This window comes from Acipenser ruthenus, chromosome 8, assembly GCF_902713425.1.
Source record: "Acipenser ruthenus chromosome 8, fAciRut3.2 maternal haplotype, whole genome shotgun sequence".
In the NCBI taxonomy this organism is placed as follows: Eukaryota; Metazoa; Chordata; class Actinopteri; order Acipenseriformes; family Acipenseridae; genus Acipenser; species Acipenser ruthenus.
Genome location: NC_081196.1, coordinates 30,055,221 through 30,079,858, shown reverse-complemented (window position 1 = coordinate 30,079,858; position 24,638 = coordinate 30,055,221). Strand labels below are relative to the sequence as shown.

Sequence of the window (24,638 nt, the reverse complement as noted above, 5' to 3'; positions counted from 1 at the left end):
CTACTGACTGTTGTGTAAAGTATGGTTAAACTCCCATTAGTTACTGGTAAATCTGGGTGAATAGCTTTAAACTATAACATATTCAAAATATTATTATTATTCATATTGATGTAGAATATTAAGTGATGTTAATAATGATTCCGCCGAGGGTGTTAGGTTCTTCAAACTCTTTACTGGATAATTCATGCAGCCTAAACTAATCAATCTCTGAGTTGGTCACTCAGGCATACAGCACTATTTGCTGAATTAACATTGGGTGTATCAAGGTATACAAGTAGTTAATATTAACTGTACTGAAATGACAGTAAATTTAACTAGAAGCATATTAACATGCTAAACATTTCCTGTAATAATTCTTTCAGTAACTGTAATGTATTTTCCCTACGCTCAGACGCATTTCAATCCCCCCCCCCGACCCCTGAGTATTTACTTTTTTTTTTAATCCTGTCTACACAGCCGGCAATGCAATGCTTCCAATTGTCCAGCCAAGCACAATGACAGAGAAACGCAATAGATGTCATCATCAACAAAAAAAACGATCAGTTCACTCTATTGAACGTATTGCTTTGCTTTGAAAAGTGTATTCTGTAAACTCCAAAAAGCACACAAAACAAACCTGTTTCCACATATAAATTACACCAACACTACTTTCCCCCAGTGCAGGGCAATCACCCTGCTACAGGTATGTTTAAAAGAAAACAGTAAAGAAATGAAAAAGGAAAGAATGTAGACTGATCCTCACACCCGTTGCCTGTTTGCAGTTTGTGTGAAGATGACTGCATTGCATTCATCATGCATGATTCATACTACAATAGGTCATCTTTGAATTAGCATGATCTTTGAATTAGCATGATCTTTGATTTAGTCAATCATGGTCTTTCTTTTCACTGAGAGAATAACACACTTGACACTGGAGAAAGTTCACAATATTAGAAGTACAAGCAGAGTTCAGTAACAGCACGTAACGATCTGGGATGGGCAAACAAAAAAGATTCAAAACCACTGAAACCTTTGGCAGGCCATGCCTTTATTTTAGTGGGCTACATGATGCACAACTGGGAAATATTTGCTACAATGAATGCAGCATGACAACATATAATTAACCACGTATTAACAGGGCAAAACTATAAATGTCTCTTACAGCAAATAACCTTTTCATTAAAAATATATACACACATATTTTTAACTCGTCTGTTTTTAGTGTGCAGAAGAGTAAGGTGTTCATAATTTTTTTTCTCATTTTAGTATCTTGGCAATCGCAGAGTGAAACTTGTGGTTCAAGTACGACTATATTCCATTGGCATTGAAATACAAGGCATTGGGGCATGCCTCCATTTTTTTAAAAAAATCACAGTGCCGCTGTGCATAGGAGACCTGGTTTTCTCTATTGATCTTTTATGATAAAAACTGCCAACTGATTTGTAAATGCTTTACTTCCCCCCTCACTCACGTCATAGGGGCAAGACAGACCTGATGCTTCACACACTGAATTCCGTTCTACTAGTATAGTACTGTACAGCATACGTGTTAGACTTGGAGCATAATTATCATAGCAAAAACAAACAAACAAAAAATAATTATCTGTTAACTGTTGGCGGGCCAAGTGCACCCACTGGCTGCCAGTTGCTCACCCCTGAATTCTACAGCAATGACTCCATTCACTTCACACCGTGAACAGGAAAATATGAGCACTCCAATTATTTCAACATTGCATCCAAACTGTAGTAACACAAAATGCCAGAACAGTTTTATTTACACCATGTTTTTGGCGCCCTAGCCAGCCACCTATGTCACCTAACCCTAACACCGACGCTGCAAAGCACATAATGTGTGGTTAAACAAGCCACACATCGCACCAGCCTCAATTATGCTGCAAATTCTGCCGGAAGATTATGCGTCGCTGTAGTTGGAACATGTGGTTCCCACTTTACATACGTGCTTCATCTTAAAAATTGGTAGTGCGCCTCATGCTGTGGCTGTTGATCATCCCTTCACATTCTCATCATGTGTTTCAGTTCCCTGGTGCTCTCTTAACAGTAGAGCACTAGCTAGCAAATGGCCCTTTTGAATCCATGTGTTTCAACTAAGGTGCCAGCTCCTCTGTGGTGCAGCGGTGGAATGTTAATGCAAATTGTCATGTCCAACCTGTAGGAACGGCTCGAACAAGAAAGGAAGGAAAAGAAGAAACAAAAAGAGAAGGAAAGGAAGGAGCGCTTAAAGAAGGAAGGGAAGCTGTTGACCAAAACTCAAAAGGAAGCCCGGGCCAGGGCGGAGGCCACGCTCAAGCTCCTCCAGGCTCAAGGTATGCTGGGTGTTGAAATCAGGATACCTGCTTATGTGCACCTTAAATTTGAAATGCTCCCACAATCGCGTTCACAGTAAAACATAATTGTTCGGCTCTGTTCAACTGTATTCATACACCATTTAGCTTTCTGTGCACTTTAATATTCCACATAGATAGTTTTTAATATCGATAGGAACACAATGAGAATGCTAATCTATGCCTGGCTTGTCATTCTGCTTCCTGAGGTACCGAATAGACAGACTTTAATTGTGAAATAATTCAAGCATCAAGAGTTAGTGTGCACGCATGTTCAAAAGCATGAAGTCCCTTACTGGAGAGAGGATGCCTGCTCCACTGAACCATTTCTGCTGTCTTAAAGGGCTGATACGAGACCTGCGTGATGTAAACATGCAGCCATCTTATTGTTGGATTTTTCAGTTGGTTACTTTAAAGAATTTTATACTCGTCAGTATTGTGTTGGGATTTTTTTTCTGAAAAAGTAAAGTAATTGGGGATTAATCTGCTATTTATAGTCTCAACCATATAAACATCCATCCAGCTGACCATTTGGATGATTGTTTCTAGGTGTTGAGGTGCCATCCAAAGATTCAGTGCCAAAAAAAAAGCCAATTTATGTAGACAAGAAGAAGAAGAAACCACAGCAACAGATCCAAGAAGGTAAGACTTAACTCTTCGTTCTATTAAAATAACATTTAGAATGAAAGTCATACAACGCAGCAGAATATGGGCAAGGAACAGTAATTTTCCTTTTAAAATGTGAGTCAAACTATACCAAATTAAATTAAAGCATAGAACAAATAAACAATTGGAGATAAAAAAGAAATCATGGAATCGTTTTGTTTAACAAAATTTAATCTAAATTTTTGACTCATCAAAGTAGCCACCTTTTGCAAATATAACAGCCGAACACACTCGTGGCATTCTTTCTACAATGGAAATCAAATATTGTTCGGAAAGTTCTTCCCAACACTGTTGCAGAAGTTCCCACAAATGTGTTGCACTTGTAGGTTGCTTTGCTTTCACCCTTCTGTCCAGTTCATCCCAAACCAGCTTGATGGGGTTTAAGTCTGGAGACTGCTGGCCATTCCATGATTTGAAGCCTACCGTCTTGTTCTTTTCTTATAAGGTAGTTCTGACATAGCCTGGAGGTATGTTTTGGGTCATTATCTTGCTGTAGGATGAACCCCTGACCAACTAGGCGTATACCAGAGGGTATTGCATGGCGCTGCAAAATGCTGTGGTAGCAGTTTTGGTTCAGGGTGCCACTCACTCTGTGCAAGTCGCCGACTCTGGATCCAGCAAAAGAGCCCCAGACTATCACGCTTCCTCCTCCATGTTTGACAGTTGGTGTCACACACCGAGGAACCATCCTTTCGCCTACTCGACGGCGTACAAAAACCCTGCGTGATGAACCGAAGATTTCAAATTTTGATTCATCGGTCCATAAAACCTTCTTCCAGTCTTCAGTAGTCCACTGGCGGTGCTTCATGGCCCAGGCAAGCCTCTTTTTCTTATTTTGCCATCTTAGCAATGGCTTTCTTATTGCCACTCGACCTGTCAAACCTGCAGCTCGAAGTCTTCTCTTCACAGTTGAAACTGAGACTTGCTTACTTCGACCAGTGTTAAGCTGTGCTTGAAGCTGTTGTCCTGTGAGCCGCCTATCACGCAAGCTGTTGACTCTCAGAAACTTGTCTTCTGATTCTGTTGTGGCTTTGGGTCTGCCAGACCTCTTCCTGTCAGAGTTTCCTCCAGTTTCCAAGTGCCTTTTGATGGTGTAGGAAACTGTACTCACTGACACCTTGGCTTTCTTTGCAATTTCTCTAAAGGAAAGACCTACACTTTTAACCCTTTGCGGTCCATTTATTAATCGCGCGTCAGGCACGCCAGGTCTAATTAATTTTCACACGCGCAGTTAATTTTATACGTGCTGTTTAAAAGTATTTTTTTCACAGTCAAACGGGTTTAAATGGCCCTGCATATCAACAAAGCACACACTAGGCATCTCCAGCCCCGCCCCACCCTTTCGTTTGCTATAGCATTCACCTATGTAAGAAATAAATAATAATAATAATAATAGTCGTACATACCGATCGATCATCTCCCGATCACTCGTTTTATCACCAAACTCCTTAATAATGCGATCCAAGTCATTATTTTATTACTATAACATCTGAAAAAAGCTCTGCAAATGTCCATGATAGTCTCAGTGCGCTGACGCACTCAGCCAGCTTGTTTACTATGAACGCCCCATTATCTGATACCTGATACCATGTATGACTATTCATGAAATACGCCTTTTTTTTTTTCGACTTGTCTCGGCTCCTGTCGCTCCCACTCGGCAATTGAATGGTTTTCTCGGCTTTTTCCGGAGAAAAAGCGACTAAACACCCGTTTATTGCGTTGCTATAATGATGTCGGACCCAGTCCGACAAAGGACCTGTGAGGAATAATTGCAATGTCGGACCCAGTCCGACAATGGACCGCAAAGGGTTAAGGGTTATAATGGTCTGTCTGTCTTCCTTTGTTAATTGCCTTTTTCTCGCCATTATGAGAGCAATATACTACTTCCTGCAGTACAATACTGTCCAAATAATGCTTAAGAGGGTGTAGTAACACAGTCTGTTCCAACACTGCTTTTATACAGACAGAGGGTTTGTAAGTAATCAACAAAAGTTGGGACACCTGAAGGAATTGTTAGCATCAACTTTCAAGGCTTAATATACTTCCATTGCTGCAGAACAGCTGTAAGTTGTTAACCCATTACTTGTTCCCTGAAAAAGGCCTTTTTGTATAACTCTGAAATGTACATTATTTTTCAGTTTTTGGTAACCTAAACTTTTTTTTTTAACCTCTGGCAGTTTACTACTTACCTTTGTACCATTTCAGGTTATTCACTGGACTTGAACTGCTTAAATTTAAAAAAAAACTGGAAAAATGGAGGTGTTCTAAAACTTTTGACCGGTAGTGTATGTATGTATGTATGTATGTGTGTGTGTGTGTGTGTGTGTGTGTATGTATGTATATATATATATATATATATATATATATATATATATATATATATATATATATATAGAATTTGTTACTTGCATTTTGTGATGTATTGTATCCCTACGCTTCTGCTCATCCAGTTAAACATCAATCCGGGTTTGTCTAAAAAATTTTAGTGTTACAGTGGCTCAGAAGTGACTTTGGGAACGTTCATGTTTTTGTGCTGACTTTGATAGACATTATAGATTGCTGTAGCCGGTGCGTATCACCTTTTCTATACTGAACAAAAGACAGTTCCAGCAGTATTATTTTTTAAATTAACAGCTACTGGTAAGCCATGGATGCCTTTTGATAATTTGAATGTTGAAAGTGGCGAGTAGATCCCTTCCCTTCCTGTGTCCGGGTATTTGTCGTTTTATTCCTCCCTTTTTTAACTCTTCAGTTTTTCTAAGAAAGTTCTTAAATTGATTCGTAACCAAATCGACTATGATGTCTCTGTTGTCTGACATTTTATTTTATTTGTAAAAAGCAATTCTAAGTATTACTTCGAAGTTCTCAATATAATTCTCAATAATAACTCTCCATGATATTAGCAATATCACGCGAAATTCAGCTATTCTTACCGCTGCCTAGCATATTTATGTTCTCTTTCTGCTCCCTGATGATTGGACAGCTGTAAAACCAGGGCAGGTCTTTGACTCTCCCATTGGTTAAACCTACTCAAGACCTTCAACTGTATGTCCCGCCTCCACTCACTTATGATTGGACTGCCGCTGAGAAAATGCAGATCTTCTATTGGTAGATTTTATTTTATATATATATATATATACCGTATTTATTCGAATTTAAGTCGCACTTTTGTGGTCAAAATGAAAGTTCAAATTTGGGGGGGAGCAACTTGGATTCAAGGTTTTTTAGTTAGGGTATCAATTTACATTTGCGCTTGTCAATTATTCTGGTGCGCTTGAACAAGACCAACTGTACACAGTACTGCCCACTACAGTAATTACTCTCGGTACAGTACCGGTATATTATAATGGCTGCACAGCAAGGTTCATGAACATTTTTTGATGCAGCTTTTAAAAGAAAAGTTATTTTGTTTGCTGAAGAAAAGAGAAACTGCAGCATCTGAGATGTGACAGAAGATAGAGACGCAATCGAAAGGCTATGCAATACTATAATATTACCTGTATAGTATTTTTTTTATTTTTTTTATTTTTTTGGTGTACGTATTTGGGAGTGCGACTTGAATTCAGGGGCGACTTAAATTCGAATAAACACAGTATATAAAAAAAATTCTTCACTATTTAAAATTGTAAAAAATTGTAAATGCAATCAGCTCAACTTTAGTTGATTAATCAGTCCGATTTTTAATCTGTTCATCAGAGCAACCCTAATTTATATTTACAAGGTGTTTTTAATATGGTACGGATAATAGTCAGTACAACAAATCACTAATCTGTATTGGTTCTTGTGCCAAATGGTTTGTATTAGCTAGTATCATCTGGCATTGTATAATTGACACCATTAAAGACGTTACTGATTACTGTATTCATAATTTGCTACTTGCTTTCTTTTCAGAACAAATGGAAGTGACGTCCCCAATTGCAGAAAAAATATCAATAGAGACCACTGCTGAAGTGAAGCATACAGAGCAAGGTTTGCAGTTTAAGACTATTTGAATGAAATGTATCTTTAAAAGAATTCTCATTTCCAGTACAATAAAATGCTGCATGCTTTAATAACCCATATAATGTTCAAATAGATGTCAAACTGATCTGTTGTATAGGCCTCTGAGAGAATTAGGTTTGTATTCCTTACCAGATTTCTTACGAACAAACTATAAAAATGTCCAGGATCGTCGAACTCCACTAGAAATTAGATTCATTTGTAGGGTCTCATCAGTGGTAGTTAAATATGGTTTTCTGTGCACTTTTTTGTATATTCTTGTTCTTTGTAGAATTCTCCTCTGTCGAGTTGACCTTAGTATAAATATTTTATGGTTGTTTTTTAAAAAAAAATTTATTTGCAGTTTATTTAGTTCTTATTAACAGTTTGTGTTAGGGCTACCTCGCTCAAACGTGAAATATGGGATATATATATTTTAAGTTATTATGTCTTTAAGGTAACTTGGGCTCCAAATGGATCCCATGGGGCTTTTGCATCTGTTATTATGTGGATCTAGTGATTTGATTTTTGTTTCCTTTTAGGTAGTTGTCAGGCACCCATCCTGTTACACTATGCAAAGGATAATTCTAGTCCAGGTAGCCTGGTTGAATTTCCCAAATTGTTTTAGGTTTGGGGTCTGTATGAACCTCAGGCGTAGTGTATCAGCGGGCCTGACCTCGCGTGAATATCTCAGGCACCGTAATAGCTTCCTGTATCAAGGCTTGTTTGAAAGTACAGATTTGGAGCTTTCCAATGATGTATCGTTTGTCCTGAACAGACGTTCCTAAATGAAACTACAGCATACCGAAACTAAGGCTTGAGTCATGTGACATGAGTCAGCTCCTAAGTTTCTTTTGTTGTCTATTACTCGGTCGCTTCAACAGATAGCATTCCAGTTTCAATGTCATTTAAAAGTGCAGGCTTTGGGCTTTCCAGTGATGTCAGGCATGCCTGTATGAGTACTTTCTACCACCCCCTCATTCAGTGCTGTGATGCGCAGCAAATTGTTAGGTGTGTTCAAGTGCCTGTAACTCGAAAAGAGAAAGAGCTAGAAACACAGTCAATATGAAAGAGCTATCCAATGAGGGGCTTTCCAATGTTATCTCACATGCCTGTGACATGTTCCTAGAATAAACTACAGGGTCCAGAATACAGTGGTACCTTCACTTGCTTGGAAACAGATGTGTGCATAGTTATATGTTGTTTTATTGCTGGGGTCCGGTTGGACCCCAGCTTACCTGGAAAGTCTGTTTTCTGACGTGTCCTTATGAGGATTAAGTATTTTTTAATTGTAAATTTATTTTAAAACCATTTGCTAGCAGTTTTGTAGAATTGCAATTTCTTCAGGTATACACCAATAAGGTAATTGTTGTCGTTCCAGTTAAAGAACAGAAGCCGGATGCAGACCTGGATGACTGGGAAGCCATGGCTAGTGATGAAGAAAAGGAAAAAGAAAAGCAGAAAGGTGAGTTCCTCAAATGATTGGACAGTCTTGCCTGAGCTTTTCAAGACAGGCAGAACATGTCTACCCCACTGTAGTTATCTTGTAAACAGAGGCTGTTTGTCCGTTTCTCTGTCGTTTTAGACATGGCTAAGGACCTTCAGTAACACAAATTATTGAGTGCATTATAATCTGGTTGTAATTTGCAGCCACTTTGCAGTAATGTAAAGTATACCAACTACACAAGTACCAAACCTCATATTAATCAATCAATCAGTCAGAACCAATTTTTTATCCATATTGTTTGGCAGAGATGAAGAAGGTCCACATCGAGGTGAAGGAAAAAGAAGGAGAACACGAGGAGGAAGACGAGAGTGATGAAGAAGCAGATGATGAGGAAGATGATGAGGAAGAGAGTGAGGAGGAGGAAGAAGAGAAGGCCTCTGATGACACGCAGCAGCAGCAACAGCTCCCGGCTGGAAAGAATCCTCCGAATAAAAGGCCCAGCAAAGACCTCAGCTCCGAGTCTGAAACGGAGAGTGACTCTGACGATGGGCGCACCAAAGAGGAGCGGCTTTACGATAAAGCCAAGAAACGAATTGAGGTACCCTTGTGTCTTGTTGTGTATATCTTTCAGGGGTTTAGTGGGAGTGCTTGTCTATGTATGTTTGTCACACTTGGGTTTTTAGCTAAATAATGAGACCCTGTGTCCAATTGTGATGAAACTTGGTTGCTGGTATGTTCTGTCCTCCATTTGGTTAGGTGGGTTAAGGATATAAATCTCCAGAACTACTCCCCCATGACGTTTTGTAACCCCTATTTTAAAAGTTGTTTTTATTGTAATACTTAAATAATTGCTAATTAATTGTTTTTATTTGACTGGTTTATTTGACCTCAAAGTGAACTTGGTTTAAATTTGACTTAAAGCTGTTTAAATTGTTTCGTGATGCTTGGTTTTATCATGCTTGCACAACTGCTAATCTGCCTTTTTTATACCTTTTAGAAACGGCGTGCTGAAAATATAAAAAATATCAATACAGAGAAACTGCGATCTCCAGTAATCTGTGTACTTGGACACGTAGATACAGGGAAAACAAAGATTCTAGATAAGGTAAGTACAGGTGTTAGATTATGTTATAAATCACTATGTAGTGTATCCAAGCTTCTCAGTAAATATGTCTGTTTAGCATCTAATATGTAAAGTGTCCTGACCTGAACACCACCTACTATCCAGTTTTGGGCCTTTCTCACATAGAGACTTGCAAGTTGTGCTGAATTGTGTTGTGAGTGTTGTGATGTCCACAGAGGCTAGGATAAGACCACTAAACTAAACGAGTTAGATTCCAGCCCAGGCTTCCATAGGTCAAAGCCATAGGAAGGATTATTAGTCAACAGACATTGCAGAAAGTATGGCTTTTCATCCTGCTTCAAATGTAACTTTAAATGTTAACATTACAGCTTCCGCTCTGAGCATAACACAGTTAATAAACTGTACGGATGTTGCTTCTAATGATAATTCAGAATCCCTGTAAGGGGAGTTTGTATGAGGTTGCAAAGCTGCTGCTGCACCTACTACTGCTAGTATTTAATAAAACATTTAAATTGGCGACATTACATTTTTAGTGTTATGGAGACTTCTACAACAAAATCTAACAGCATCCTTCACCTTGACCTGTGACCTAAAATGGCCACCAAATTGGGTTCATGTAGCTTTTACATTTCCTGATGATAAGCGCTTTGAGGCTTCATACTTTAATATGCATTCTGTGATTCCCAAAGTCTGGGTCGTAGCTGAAAAAATTAACCCTTTTGTAGCAGTTTTTTTTGCAAAGCTTCCTCTACCACAGTATCAAAGCTACACATCGTGGAAACCATTTGAAGTTGTGACTTCATATTTTCAGGGTTATTTAAACCCTGCATGTTTAAGGTGTTGGTGACTGTGACATTTTTCAGAATATATCGTTTTCTGAAAGTAATTCTGATATCAAAAGTCATGTAAACACAACTTAAATTTTACTTGCGTGGAAATTGTGGATCGCGAGTTGTTCACCCTCAGACAAAGGGGGTCTCTTCCACATTGGTTTAACCTTGCGTCGGCAAGTGGGCTTAAATGTTTTCTTCTCTTTCAGCTGCGACACACAAATGTGCAGGACGGTGAAGCAGGTGGTATCACTCAGCAGATTGGTGCCACCAACGTCCCTCTGGAGACTATTATTGAGCAGATAAAGATGGTAAAAAATGTAAGTAATGTATTTATATGCACTCATTAGAGACCTTAATCAATTTATAAAAATGTATTTCGTTTTTGTATACATATGCACCAGTGTAGAGCTACTTGCATGCCACTGGAAGAGGAACAACCAACAAAAGTTGTGAGCACTGAGCAATTGCTCCAACATTGCTGTTCAATGATGTATTTTATGAAATATTGCACAAGGCTGCTGTTATGAATGAACTGTTGATACTTTAGCACAAGAAATTGAAGTATAACCCTTTAAACCTGCTTGTAGTTTGATGCAGAGAATATCAAGATTCCTGGGATGTTGATCATCGATACCCCAGGACACGAGTCTTTCAGGTATTGTGAGTTTTGTGTTTTTTTGTGAAATTATTTTTGGGTCTGTTGCAAAATAGTGAATTGCAATACAGTGTACAGTATGCACCTTTTGCATTAAATCATATTCATAATACATATGGTAATAAAAACTGAAAACAAATTACTATACTAAAATGTGGAATTATAACTGAATAAGCATTTTCTGAAATGCATGTGCCAGTATTCCAAGGCTCAAGAATTTAAATACACACAAACACCATTGTCATAACACAGCTTTAGCGTTGCCTGTTGCTCCTTGTGGTAACTGTCCCTTAGAACTACCAGCATTTCTGACCCCTACTCCATCAAGTGTTCCACTGCTCTCATCTAAGTCTCCTGACTTATTTATTTATTTATTTATTTATTTATTTATTTATTTAGTCAAACAAAATACACCTTTTAAATTGTATAAAAGCCACAACATTTTTTTTTTTTACAAAAGCAAAACTAACATGAATGGTGGAACAGACAAATGTCTTGAAACTTTTTGTGTTGTGTATGGTACTGCTTGGTTTTATCAGTTAATGTGTGTGTTTTTCAGCAATTTGAGGAACAGAGGGAGTTCACTGTGTGACATCGCTATCCTGGTGGTGGACATCATGCATGGTCTGGAGCCTCAAACACTAGAGTCTATAAACCTGTTAAAGGAGAAGAAATGCCCCTTCATAGTAGCACTTAATAAGGTCTGTGTATATTTAAAGTGAATGACTGGTATGTGTTACAAAATCCACCCATTTTTTTTTGTAGTTGGTCCTCTTTATTCTGTTGGGTAATTGTGGAGGAGCTAAAATGAAGTGTGTTTTTCCTCCTTAGAAATATAGTGCTGAAATAATTGTCCATTAGAAATTGTCCTTTTCACTGCCATATTGTTTTAACCTTGCTAGTGGGCTTCCATGCACTTCAGCACTATACCTCTGCCCCCCTCACCCCCAGTAAAAACACAAATGTCTCCTTCATCAGAAAATTGGTATCCTGTTAACACTAGAACTACCAGACGTACATATATACTTAGAACTACCGGAGCTGTCTTTTTAACCGCTGTATTAAAATGTGTATAAAACTACTGCAGCGCCGCACGCTACGAAACTGTTCTGTGTTAAACAAAATTAGAAGTACAGATAGGACTACCAAATGCAATAATTTGGATGCATCCTGATGTGTGTTTTTTTAAAAAAATTTTAATAAACAATACAGTAAACGCAGATGTAATGTCAGACAGCACAGACAGTTTTACATTGGGGGAAAAATACATGTATACAGAACTAACATGTATGATCGACATAAAACCGTTTTAGACAGTTTCATTTGCTGTAAGTACAATACCACTTACCTGTGTATGCTGCTGGATATACTTAGATACGTAATTTGTTTTGTAGTTCAGTCTATATTTAATAATGGGCAGTGGTATCTTATGTTATGCACTTTCTAGAAGCTACACCCGGACATTCAACGAAACCCTGTTGTCAAAACAGTGTGTTTATTTTAACATAACAAACATAGTGCTTACCTGGAATTCCGATTTCCTCACTTATGTTTTCCCATAATTTATTTGTATTGTTTATCGAAATTTATTGTGCTGCTTATCATAAAGAACAGACCAGTTTTATTACCAAAGAACAGTTTTATTTTATACAAGTGTTTTCTGTTTACCCGTATTTTATTTTGTGCCTGAGTTCGACTCTGTTGGCTATTCACTGGTAATTTCCATCTCCAGTCTTGCAAGAGCTGGTTTGCTACACTATCATTCCATAACTTTATTTTTGTTTTGCAATATAAATGTGCACAACAGGACTACATTAAAAGAGTGGTTTATTAACACGTTCAAAAGCTCAAAGGATGGAACTGTTAAAAACATGGATTGTTCAACTGTTAAAAAGATGGAAACGTATAACTAGTTTGTGCAACCAACACAGACATGATGCTTCTGTATATGTGCTGTGCACTTGCACACACTGCCGTATTGCACACGGTACAGCTGTCACGTGTCTTGTTCCGCTGGCACTGGCGTCGCTTGCGTTTTGCAGGGCAGTCACCAACTTCTGCTGTAGGGTCTGCTACACTCTTTGTCAATCGACACGGCCCGTCGATCAACCTCTATGTAAGATTCTGCGTCTGTGTTTGTGTTTGTCTGTTTCCCAAAATTTCTACAACTTCATTCTCACTGTCACTGTCACTATTACTATCACTAACATCATTGTGATCGGAGTAATTTTCATCACTGTCTTGGTCAGATGCTTTGAGATGTTTAATACATACAGTATATTTAGGAAAAGTCCAAAAAGCACAGGCACCTAGCTGCCAAATCAGTGGAGAAAAATGCGTTTAAAAACCGTGATCGGTTAAAATGGTAGTTCTAGTGTTAGAGAGTGCTGTAATTTCTAGGTGATCTGTTCATTTATAATCATAGCAATAATTGTGGGGTCAATTAACATAACATTTTATTTCAAAATACCTTGTCTAGCTCTTCTTGTTTATAGCTGCAAATTGTTTTAATCTGTATGGAACTTGGGGTTGTTTGCAAACATTAAAGTTTGTGGTGTCTTCTTCAGATTGACAGGTTATATGACTGGAAGAAAAGCCCAGAAACTGATTTGGTTACCACGTTGAAAAAACAAAAGAAAAATACAAAGGATGAATTTGATGAAAGAGCCAAAGCAGTAATTTTGGAGTTTGCCCAACAGGTATGATGCATTTAATTTACATCCGTGTGACACAGGCAGTGAGGTGTAAACAGAATAACAGGATTAAGGCAAAAAGCTTTTTAATCATGTAGGGAAATATGTAACGTCTGCATCCATATTGTGCAAGATTTATCCAAACATTGATTTAAGACTGATAAGAATATCAACAATGTTATTGACTTCTTGACTAGAGCAAGAGAGACTAGTTTATAAATATGGGGCAGGTACTCATTGATATGGAAAAAAAAATAAAAAATAGGCGAGGCGTCAAAACATAACAGTAGGAAGGGGAAGATAAGTATAATTGCGCCACACTAGAAACCACTATTGAGCAGATAAAGGTGATGGTTCTTTTTTTCAGTACTGTTTAAAATTGTATATATAGATACATTTTATTGGACTAAAAAGTAAAGGACTAGAACTCAAGTTTTCAAAAAAAATGATCAGCTTTGACATTGGTTGTTTAAAATATTAATTAATGACTGATCTCAAAGATAGTTGTGCACATTTGTTTTTAGGGTCTGAATGCGGCTTTGTTCCATGAAAATAAAGACCCTCGAACCTTTGTGTCTCTCGTGCCCACATCTGCGCACACCGGGGATGGAATGGGCAACCTGATTGCCCTGCTGGTAGAACTAACCCAGACCATGCTGAGTAAGAGGCTGGCGCACTGCGATGAGCTGAGGGCTCAGGTTATGGAGGTATGTACAACCCACTTACATAGAAAAAACTTGGATCAATATACTGTAGTAACAAAAATCTATATTTGTTTAAACACAAATTCACACGTAAAAATATCTCTTGTTATTTTAACAACACTTTTTTTTTTTTTTTTTTTTCGACCATTTGGTTGACCTAGTCTTTATTATTTGTCTGGTCACTGGAATAGGAACAATAATCCTGTCTGCTTAATCTTGGCATAGTAATCAGATGTAATGGCTTATGATCTTTAATGAATAAAATAGAAAAAGGGCATCTATGAGTAAAACAAAATAACATTTTTAGTCTAACAGATGTTTTGAAATTTTGTGTGATAGTCTAAGAAGTTATTTAATTTCTCAGAACAAAAATAGTACACATAACAATATCAGCATTAGGTACATACTTAAATGCAAATAAAAAGGTTATGGGTTGATTAAATTAGTGGACTGGATGGATCCCACAGGAAGTAGAACAAAGGCTGTAATCTCATTTAAACTTACCAATCAGCTACTGCCCTTGTAGATATCAAATAAAATATTCTAACCAGGCAAAAGTTATTTGAGAAATGCTTATTCATCTAATGCAGCACCGTACAAGTAGAATAATGCATGTAGGTGTCTAAACTGAAATCCATAGAGCCTGTTTCGTACTCAGTATCAGCCTTTCCTGTCTCTCAGGTGAAGGCCCTCCCGGGCATGGGAACCACGATTGATGTCATCTTGATCAATGGCTCCCTGAGGGAAGGAGAAACCATTATTGTTCCTGGGGTGGAAGGGCCAATCATCACCCAGATCAGAGGGCTGCTGCTGCCCCCACCACTGAAAGAACTACGTGTCAAGGTGTGAGAGAAATTATAATTGCATTACTGTTTATAAAAGTAGAGACACATTATCTGTCTCCACACAGTAAGATTTAACAGTTTGAATTATATGAGGCCTGGAAACGTAAGGGCAACTTTTATATGTTTGGTAGCAGTAGTTTTACAACCTTACTGTATGTTGGACGAACCTCAAAGTGTATGGGGGTTCAAGATAAGTTCTGTACATTGCAGGCAATTCAGCCTACAGTGGCTTTCAAAAGCATTCACCCCCCTTGGACTTTTACACATTTTATTGTGTTACAACATGGATTTACAATCAAATCAAAATGGATTTAATTAGGAGTTTTTGCCACTGATCAGCACAAAAAAAGTCCATAATGTCAAAGTGAAAAATAAAATCTACAAATTGTTCTAAATTAATTACAAATACAAAACAGAAAATAATTGATTGCATAAGTATTCGCCCCCTTTGCTATGACACACCTAAATAAGCTCTGGTGCAACCAATTGTCTTTAGAAGTCACATAATGAGTTGAATGGAGTCCACCTGTGTGCAATTAAGGTGTTTCACATGATTTCAGGTTAAATATACCTGTCTCTGGGAGGTCCCACAGTTGGTTAGTACATTTCTTAACAAAAACTACATCATGAAGACAAAGGAACATTCAAAGCAAATACGGAATAAGGTTCTTCAAAAGCACCAATCAGGGGTAGGATACAAGAGCATTTCCAACGCATTGAATATCCCCTGGAGCACAGTAAAGTCCATTATTAAGAAATGGAGAGAATATGGCACAACTGTGAATCTATCTAGAACAGGCCGTCCTCAAAAACTGAGTATCCGGGCGAGAAGAGCACTAGTCAGGGAGGCCACCAAGAGGCCTATGGCAACTCTAAAGGAGTTACAGTCTTCCATGGCTGAGCTGGGAGACACTGCATACGGCAACAATAGCCCGGGTGCTTCACAAAACTGGCCTTTATGGGAGAGAGGCAAAAAGAAAGCCATTGTTGAAAAAAACTCACATCAAATATCAGCTATAGTTTGCCAGAAGGCATGTGGGAGACTCTGAGACCAAGTGGAAGAAGATGCTATGGTCTGATGAGACCAAAATAGAGCTTTTTGGCCTCAACGCTAAGCGCTATGTTTGGCGCAAGCCTAACACCGCACATCATCCTGAGAACACCATCCCTACCGTGAAGCATGGTGGTGGCCAGCATCATGCTATGGGGATGCTTCTCTGTGTCAGGGCCTGGAAAGCTCGTGAAGATAGAGGGCAAAATGGATGCAGCAAAGTACAGAGAAATCCTGGAGGAAAACCTGCTGAAGTCTGCAAGAGACCTGGGACTTGGGAGAAGATTCAGCTTCCAGCAGGACAATGACCCCAAACATACAGCCAAAGCCACACTGGAGTGGCTTAAAAACAAAAAGGTCAATGTCCTGGAGTGGTCCAGTCAATGCCCGGACCTCAATCCAATTGAGAATATGTGGAAAGAGTTGAAAATTGCTGTTCACCAAAGGTCCCCATCCAACTTGACGGAGCTTGAGCAATTTTGCAAAGAAGAATGGGCAAAAATTGGAGTGTCCAGATGTCCAAAGCAGGTAGAGACTTATCCAATAGACTCATGGCTGTAATTGCTGCCAAAGGTGCCTCTACCAAATATTGACTCAAGGGGGTGAATACTTATGCAATCAATTATTTTCTGTTTTGTATTTGTAATTATTTTAGAACAATTTGTAGATTTTATTTTTCACTTTGACATTATGGACTTTCTTTGAGTTGATCAGTGGCAAAAACTCCTAATTAAATCCATTTTGATTCCATGTTGTAACACAATAAAATGTGGAAAAGTCCAAGTGGGGTGAATACTTTTGAGAGCCACTGTATAAGACACAATCGGCTGGTAGAAAATAAATATTAAATTATAATTTTTTGAGGAATAATGTCAAAATCTGACATGGCGAGGCTTGCCATTCAGAAGAGCAGTTTTTGATGGTTTTAATATTAGTACTAATTATAAGTCTATATTTTTGTTAAAATAGTAATACAGGCTTAAGTATGTATTGATTCGTCCTGTATGAAGCAGGTACTGTGAGTATAAGACACACTCAAACCCTAGTAGGTTTTTTTTTCTCTATTTTTGCTGGCTATTGAATATGAATAGCTAAGCACTATATTAATATTTCAGAACCAGTATGAGAAGCACAAAGAAGTGTGTACTGCCCAGGGGGTGAAGATCCTGGGGAAGGACCTGGAAAAGACCCTTGCAGGATTGCCTTTGTTGGTCGCTCACAAAGAGGACGAGATCCCTGTACTGAGGGTAGGTCACTGTAATTAACTATATTATCCCTCCCGGGGATGCAGACGACAGCCGCAGGATAAGAAATGTCACAGACGTGCTTGTATTGGTGTTGAGTCTGTTATTTTCACGATCTAAAAGTAGCAAAGACAACATTCTGAAATCTGCAATGAAGCTTTATTTCCACTTCTATTATTTTATATAAATAACTCGTTTTTTTTTTTTTTTTTTAAATACTGTAGTTTTTTTATGAAAGGGGCATGGAGCATTTCAGTTTCCAAAAGATATGCTGTGCAGCCATTGTTTGGTCTGTTCCAGAATTAGACCCCCAATTACCAGGGAAATACATTGACATGTCAACAGAGAGTGTGTGTGGTCAGGAGTAGGGTACTAACGGTTATTTTGCCGGACTTGTTTCACAGTCATGTGTAACAATGACTCTAGTAAAATGTGCAGCATATTTTTAATTGCAATTGACTGATAGGCCAAATTAACCCTAAAAGGTGGCCCTCCTCTGAAATCTTGAAACTGGCTGAACAAGGGCATGATAAGATGTGACCAAGTTAACTGACAGGGAATGTTTAACACATTGTATTATTGCAAGGCAATTTACATACTATCTTTGTTTTCCATGGGGTTGGCAATATGGTATCCATCTTGCCATTTTCTCCGGTCCGCTATGACTATTTCCATTTAAGTGTGGCTTTATTTCTCCATGCACTTTAGAAAAAAAAAATCTTATTCTATGTGCATAAGAGAGTAGCTTCCCTCAGTAAATGAATGACACATATCTGACTATTTATATTGGTGTAGGAGCTTTAAACAGCTAGTTTAAAAAAAAAAGTTAGGCTGCAAAGTATTTTTTATTTGTCCATTTTTATGATGATTTCTGTTCCAAAATTAAGTTTATTATTTCCCATAGTTTCTTGAGTAGCTTTAAGCTGAATTGTCCTCTATTCAGTGTATGTTAAAATGGCTTTTGAAAATACAGTACAGTAAAATACCCTCTGTTTGATGTGACCATTGATACTCAGTCAATCCCTTAGATTTTGGAGGCCATCTGAAGATCGTCTAGCATCTGCTTGGTCTTAACTTGGTGGCCATGGCCATTAGTTTTCAGTGTTTTGACTTACTGTAAAATATAGCTTTTGTTTAAACTAAGCTGTTGCTTTAAAGTTAATCTCTCAGTTTTTCCTTTTAGGATGAACTCATCCGTGAACTGAAACAAACCTTAAATTCTATCAAACTAGAGGAGAAAGGAGTGTACGTGCAAGCTTCCACACTGGGCTCCTTGGAAGCATTGCTGGAATTCCTGAGGACTTCAAAAGTGCCAGTAAGTATTGCTGTGAAAAAGGAATTCACATTCTCATACATACAGATGCACAGAGACAAACGCATGTTGCAGCTTTAAAAACAGAAGACTATTGGCAGGGCTGAAGAGCTGGGGGGAGATTTACTGCCAGATTATGCAACAGCTATTTCTTGTTTTTTATGTAGGTATTTTACAGTGAATTGTCATATACTGTAGAACCAAGGTTCACAACCCTATTTAAAAGCTGTTGGAATGCAAAAAATAAAAAATATTTTTTTTTTTCTAGAGCTGTCAAGCAATTAAAAAAAAAACTTAATCACGATTTAATCTTTAGATTAAAAAAAAAAAATTCTCAGGTGATCTTGGACTTAATTGCATATTTAATTGATACAATTACTGCATCCATCTAATTTAAGTTGGTTTTATTACTAATGCTATTATTATTATTATTATTATTATTATTATTATTATTATTATTATTATTATTATCCAAAAAACAACCCAGCATAAAAACCCTGTTTTCCTATTTCTGGATTCTCTTTAGTTTTAGGTTTATTTATAGACCAGCATTTGTTGTTAAATTGTTTGAACCAACTGCTAAATCACAATGGAGTCTGTTTATTTACCTCACCTTACTGCATTTATAATTATCAGTTTCCTTTACAGTTCCCTTTACTCAAACTGATGTTTTTCATTGCCATTTAAATAATCATAATAATTTCTAATTTATTTAATAATAAATTCTCTTTTATTAATAACTTTAAATTTGCCTAAATAAACAAAACATTCACTGATTAATGGTTATATCATCCATAATTGTAAATAATAATGTTTAAAAAGAAATGTGGTTATTGAAATAAAACAAAGCTACAACGTTAACAGGTCTGTAGTCGGTAGCTATCGTACTGGTTATAGTGTCATACTTCGCTTGATTCATGGGTTTGCAGCGATCCTGAATTTCTAAAAGAGTACTCTGTGAGAACTGATGGATTTAATTTGTTGTATTGTTGTCTTGCAGAAAAACTACTAGAAAGTGTATTTTGAGAAATGAAAGTATGTTGGCACACAGATGATTAGATGCACTTCTGTGATACTGGAACTCACTTTGACAGTAGATACAAGTAACCCTCTTTCTATCCAATGAACCGTCAGAATGTTTTTAAAAAAATTAACTTCCCATTTCCATCAGTTTGAGTGCTTTGTTACATAATGCTGTTCCATGACTAATTTTATATTGAAACCATGACTATACTCATTCAATCCTGGCATGCACTCGAGTGTATTAAAATGGTGCCGCAGGAAATTAATTACGGTATGCTGAGAGGGACAAACCAGAGGAATGCATTAATCACAGAAGTTAACTGTAATTAATTGACAGCCCTCATTTTTTCAAATTGCAATTTAAAGGTTCAAATGAGATTCGCCTACAAAATAAACTAATTCCATAATGTGCCAGATGAATGAGGATAGAGACAGAGATTTGACTTGGGATGATTTTTTGTTTTTTTATCATGAGACTACCGTAGGTATATCTGACAGATCTATAATCATTCAATTTTACTGAGCTACTTCCATCTCCTGTCTCTTAAAGTATGCTGGAATTAACATTGGTCCTGTCCACAAGAAAGATGTCATGAAGGCATCAGCTATGTTGGAGCATGATCTTCAGTAAGTCTTGCAAGAAAATATAATGGATTTAATGCAGAAAATTACAAAAAGCACAAACGGTATACATTTATATTTCTGAACATGCAATGCTAACAGGTTTCTATAGCAACACCATGCCACTATTGAGCAATCACTTGTGAATTTAGAAATACTAAAAGAAACTCAAATTCAATGACCCCAGTAACAATATGTTTCATTTGGAACAATGGAATCAAAAAGCTCTTAGTCTTAAGTCTTGCGAAACATTTGTCATTAAATCTAAGTTTGTAAAGCAACACCCTGAGAATGAGGGATGGGGTCTGTTGAGTTGATCTGAAATGATCAGGCACTGTTTAAATATTAAAACAGAACCAAGCCTGTTTTTTTACTTGCTGTCAGAGACAAAAAATACATGAAAGAATCTCACTATTAGAGATGCTGGTTTCTACAAAGTCTCCTTTGAATGAAGAATGGTGGTATTTAGACTGACCACTGTTTGGATCAATTGAATAGACCCAAATTTTGTCTCGCTGCTAACAATCTGTGATGTATAAATTGAATATTACATTGGATGATTTTCAACTGCACGTAATCCTCCCACGTAATTATGTCCAGATTTATTGAAGAAAGCTTTACTCTAACTTGGTATCTTTTCTTTCATGTTATAGGTATGCAGTGATTCTTGCTTTCGATGTCAAGATCGAAAGAGATTCCCAGGAGCTGGCTGACACTTTAGGTGTCCGGGTCTTCAGCGCAGAAATTATCTACCACTTATTTGACGCTTTTACAAAATACAGAGAAGATTATAAGAAGCAGAAACAGGACGAATTTAAGTAAGGGGCTTTGTTTATTTGTTTACATGTCTAACAATGAATTAGTTGTTGAAACTTAGGCAGCAATGTACTGTGATGTATGTACAAATAATCAATGATCTTTTCTTTTATTAATGTCTTCTCTTTATTCTAAAAGTCTCTCTACTGACTTTCTTAGCTGTTCAAGTACTCTGTAAAGGGAATGCTAAGAATCTTTCTTTTATTTTAATATAATTCTAGGCACATTGCAGTGTTCCCTTGTAAGATTCGTATTCTGCCTCAGTTCATATTTAACTCCCGAGATCCCATAGTGATGGGGGTGAATATAGAAGCTGGGGTACTTCGACAAGGAACTCTACTCTGTGTGCCAAGTAAAGGGGTAAGTCAGGCTCTCATTTCTGGGGATGAACTGTTTAACCTTTCTTGTTTTGTTTCTGTGTTTTTTACGAAAAAAATGAAAAAATTGGCCTGCTAAAATGAGAACATGCCTGTCACAACACTGGAAAATGTACCCTTCTCAAAAGCTCTCTACCTATAGAACATACTTTTATTTCCTTGCTACTAAGTAGTAGAAATGTTAAGCTTACAGTGTAAGGGCTGGTTCATACTTCTGTCGCAGGTGAATGTGATACGTCAGGCACAGACAGCTATGAAAGCTGTGCAGCTTCACTCCGACCATGAAGAAAATGTTGACATTTTTCAACATTATCCGACCCTATGCGATTTCAGGTCGTAGACGCATGAGAAAAGGCTGTACGACTTTCCAAAAAAGACGCACGTCGCAAGAGTGTGGATGACGTAATTCTGACCTGTCGCACAGACCAGAAATGATGTCTATTTGAAGTATGAACCTAACTTATGTGGCAAAAAATTGCATTTTCATGGCATTAACTTGTACTGTGGTGGTCTTTTCCAGTTTGTGGAAATTGGAATTGTTACAAGCATTGAAATCAATCACAAAACGGTGGATAGTGCGAAGAAAGGCCAGGAGATTTGTATTAAAGTAGATCCCATCCCTGGAGAGTCGCCCAAAATGTTTGGACGACATTTCGAAGCTACTGACATCATCGTTAGCAAGGTAATAGTACTTGGCACTATATGTGATTGCAGGCTTTACCTGCTTTAAATAAAATTAAAATGTGACCATCCTGCAACTTCTCCATCTCCACCGATCTTTTAGTGGCATGTTTTAGTCTAAATAACATTACAGTAATTACAATATATTTTCAGAACACACTTATTACGTAGGGGTATGTTGTTACTATAGTTTCAACGTTCAACATTGTTCCTCGTCCTCTTTCAGATAACCCGACAGTCCATTGACGCCTTGAAGGACTGGTTTAGGGACGAGATGACAAAATCTGACTGGCAGCTTATTATGGAGCTGAAGAAGACTTTTGAAATTATCTAGTGCTGGAGCGAAAAACCTGTTCATCCCAGCGGACTACTGAGGAGCAGAAATCTGTAGGGGGTAAAAGCATGTAGTTTAAGGAAAAGAAATGTTTTCTGTGAGAAACCAAACTATTTCCACTGTTTTGGCAGTGATCTGTTTTACAACACACACAATTCCAACGTGCCTGTTTATTATTATTTTTTTTCCCTAACAAATGGCTGCTGTTTTAAGGATCCCTCCCATTTTGTGGACTGCTGTTTCGGGAGATGGAGTCAAAACTGTGTTCATTTTAGATGTATAAAATGAAAACTTCAGTGTTTTTTTGAATTGTGAAGTTTCTGTATGCACAATTCTCCTTCTGACATATGGGGGGGGGGGGGGGGGGGGGGAACAAACCATCAGATTATTTTTTCGAACCACTCCACCCTGTTCTACATGGTGCCTATAGCTTTTTATAGTGGACTAATTACATAAGAAGGCATTCCCACTTGGTTTTGAAATTTACAAAAAATTACTTGTTTCAAGATGCACATTTCAGCAGCCTTTTATCTCTTGTACAGTTGTTGGTTAAAATAAACCAGACTGTATTTATTAAAATTGAAAAAAGAAATAAAGAACAAAACAAACATCTGCTGTCGGTTCCTAAAATATTGATCAAGCTTTAATTCTTAAACCATGAAATGTTTCCAATTTAAAATGCATCAAAGCATATGCCCACGTCTGCTGAGTCAAAGCAAAATGTTGTCACCAGGGTTAAATTTCAATGTCTCGAGTCTTGAAGAAAAAAGAAAAATCTGCAAAGTGAAAGAGCAGTCAATAATTAATTGCAAAGTATTTTTCTGTTGATTGAAATGTTTTTTTGTGGCCCCTTACAATTGGTATGGAGTGTATGCTTGGTGAAAAAACTGGAAACTAAAAAAGAAAGGTCATTGGTCTGGGTCTCAGTCTCATGACACTGGAATCTCTCCTTCTACAGCAAGCCTGAGTACACCATTCTATTAGAATGCTCATGAGATGAAATGTTTTAAATTTTATTTGAGCATTTCCACTTTGTCAGTTTTAAGGGATTAAGGTTGTACTCTTTGATTTTGGCCTCCTCCTCGCTCCTGAGACCACATTTTTTTTTAAATAAATATATATAATGTCTATTTTCTTTATCAATTCAATGACCCTTCAGATCTGTAACCTGATGGGAATGCTTTGATTGAATGTGGCAGTGTAATGATTTGTTGTAAGTAAAACTTGAAAAATCATATAAATAAAAAATATATATAACACACACTTTTACTCACAATAACACTCATTTATAAAAGTAAATTACACTTCTTTCCAACCGTTCACCCTACACTAAGGGGCTCTCAACTTCAGAGCATTGTTTGGGAAAATCATTGTTAACAGGTATGAATTGTTACTGCCATATAAAAGAATAACACTAAAGTATGTTGGTAGTGGTTTAGTTATTTGTTACTGTCAATAGCTACAGTGTGCTGTTGCTTATATGCCAGGCCTCTGCAGAGTATCCTTCCCCCCACATGTTTCATTCCCCTTCAGGTACTCAAGAAAGGGTTGCCATATTGCAGAGAGTTCTCCAGCTCTATCAGCCATACTATGCTGTATATTTACCATATGGAGGACAACATAAAAAATTTTTGGGACAACATAACTCTTCCAAACTTCCAGTATCACTGTTTTAGCAATAATCATCCCATACATCACAGTACATTGTTCCTGTTTTGCTCAAGGTAAGCTCTGAGCATCCTAGTAGAGCTGTCTCCGGGTCAGGAGGGAAGTCCCATTGGTATATCTCCGACTAACATCCAGATATATCTGACCAGAATCCATTAAGCTTAGGGCATGTCCAGAAATGGTGCAACAGAGTACCCTCATCAATTCTGGATTCATCACATGGAGGAAATTAAAGGGAAAATTTGGTGTAGCTTTGTTTAAGAATAGTGAAGTCTATGCATCACCT

General features: G+C 37.5%; 1 protein-coding gene across 1 annotated transcript in view; it reads left to right on the top strand.

Moving 5' to 3' along the window:
* The window catches only part of eif5b (eukaryotic translation initiation factor 5B), a 41,421-nt gene extending 17,476 nt beyond the window's left edge, over positions 1-23,945 (top strand). Inside the window, exons 6-24 of the mRNA XM_034010651.3 lie at positions 2,152-2,302; positions 2,870-2,962; positions 6,878-6,955; positions 8,346-8,429; positions 8,717-9,009; positions 9,409-9,516; positions 10,535-10,645; positions 10,916-10,983; positions 11,543-11,684; positions 13,551-13,682; positions 14,201-14,383; positions 15,062-15,223; positions 17,392-17,523; positions 18,704-18,835; positions 20,406-20,482; positions 21,130-21,294; positions 21,514-21,652; positions 22,190-22,351; positions 22,577-23,945. Of these exons, the coding sequence (XP_033866542.2) occupies positions 2,152-2,302; positions 2,870-2,962; positions 6,878-6,955; positions 8,346-8,429; positions 8,717-9,009; positions 9,409-9,516; positions 10,535-10,645; positions 10,916-10,983; positions 11,543-11,684; positions 13,551-13,682; positions 14,201-14,383; positions 15,062-15,223; positions 17,392-17,523; positions 18,704-18,835; positions 20,406-20,482; positions 21,130-21,294; positions 21,514-21,652; positions 22,190-22,351; positions 22,577-22,684 (2,520 nt within the window). The 3' untranslated portion in view covers positions 22,685-23,945. The remainder of the gene's footprint in view (positions 1-2,151; positions 2,303-2,869; positions 2,963-6,877; positions 6,956-8,345; positions 8,430-8,716; positions 9,010-9,408; positions 9,517-10,534; positions 10,646-10,915; positions 10,984-11,542; positions 11,685-13,550; positions 13,683-14,200; positions 14,384-15,061; positions 15,224-17,391; positions 17,524-18,703; positions 18,836-20,405; positions 20,483-21,129; positions 21,295-21,513; positions 21,653-22,189; positions 22,352-22,576) is intronic.
* The last annotated feature ends 693 nt before the right edge of the window (positions 23,946-24,638 follow it).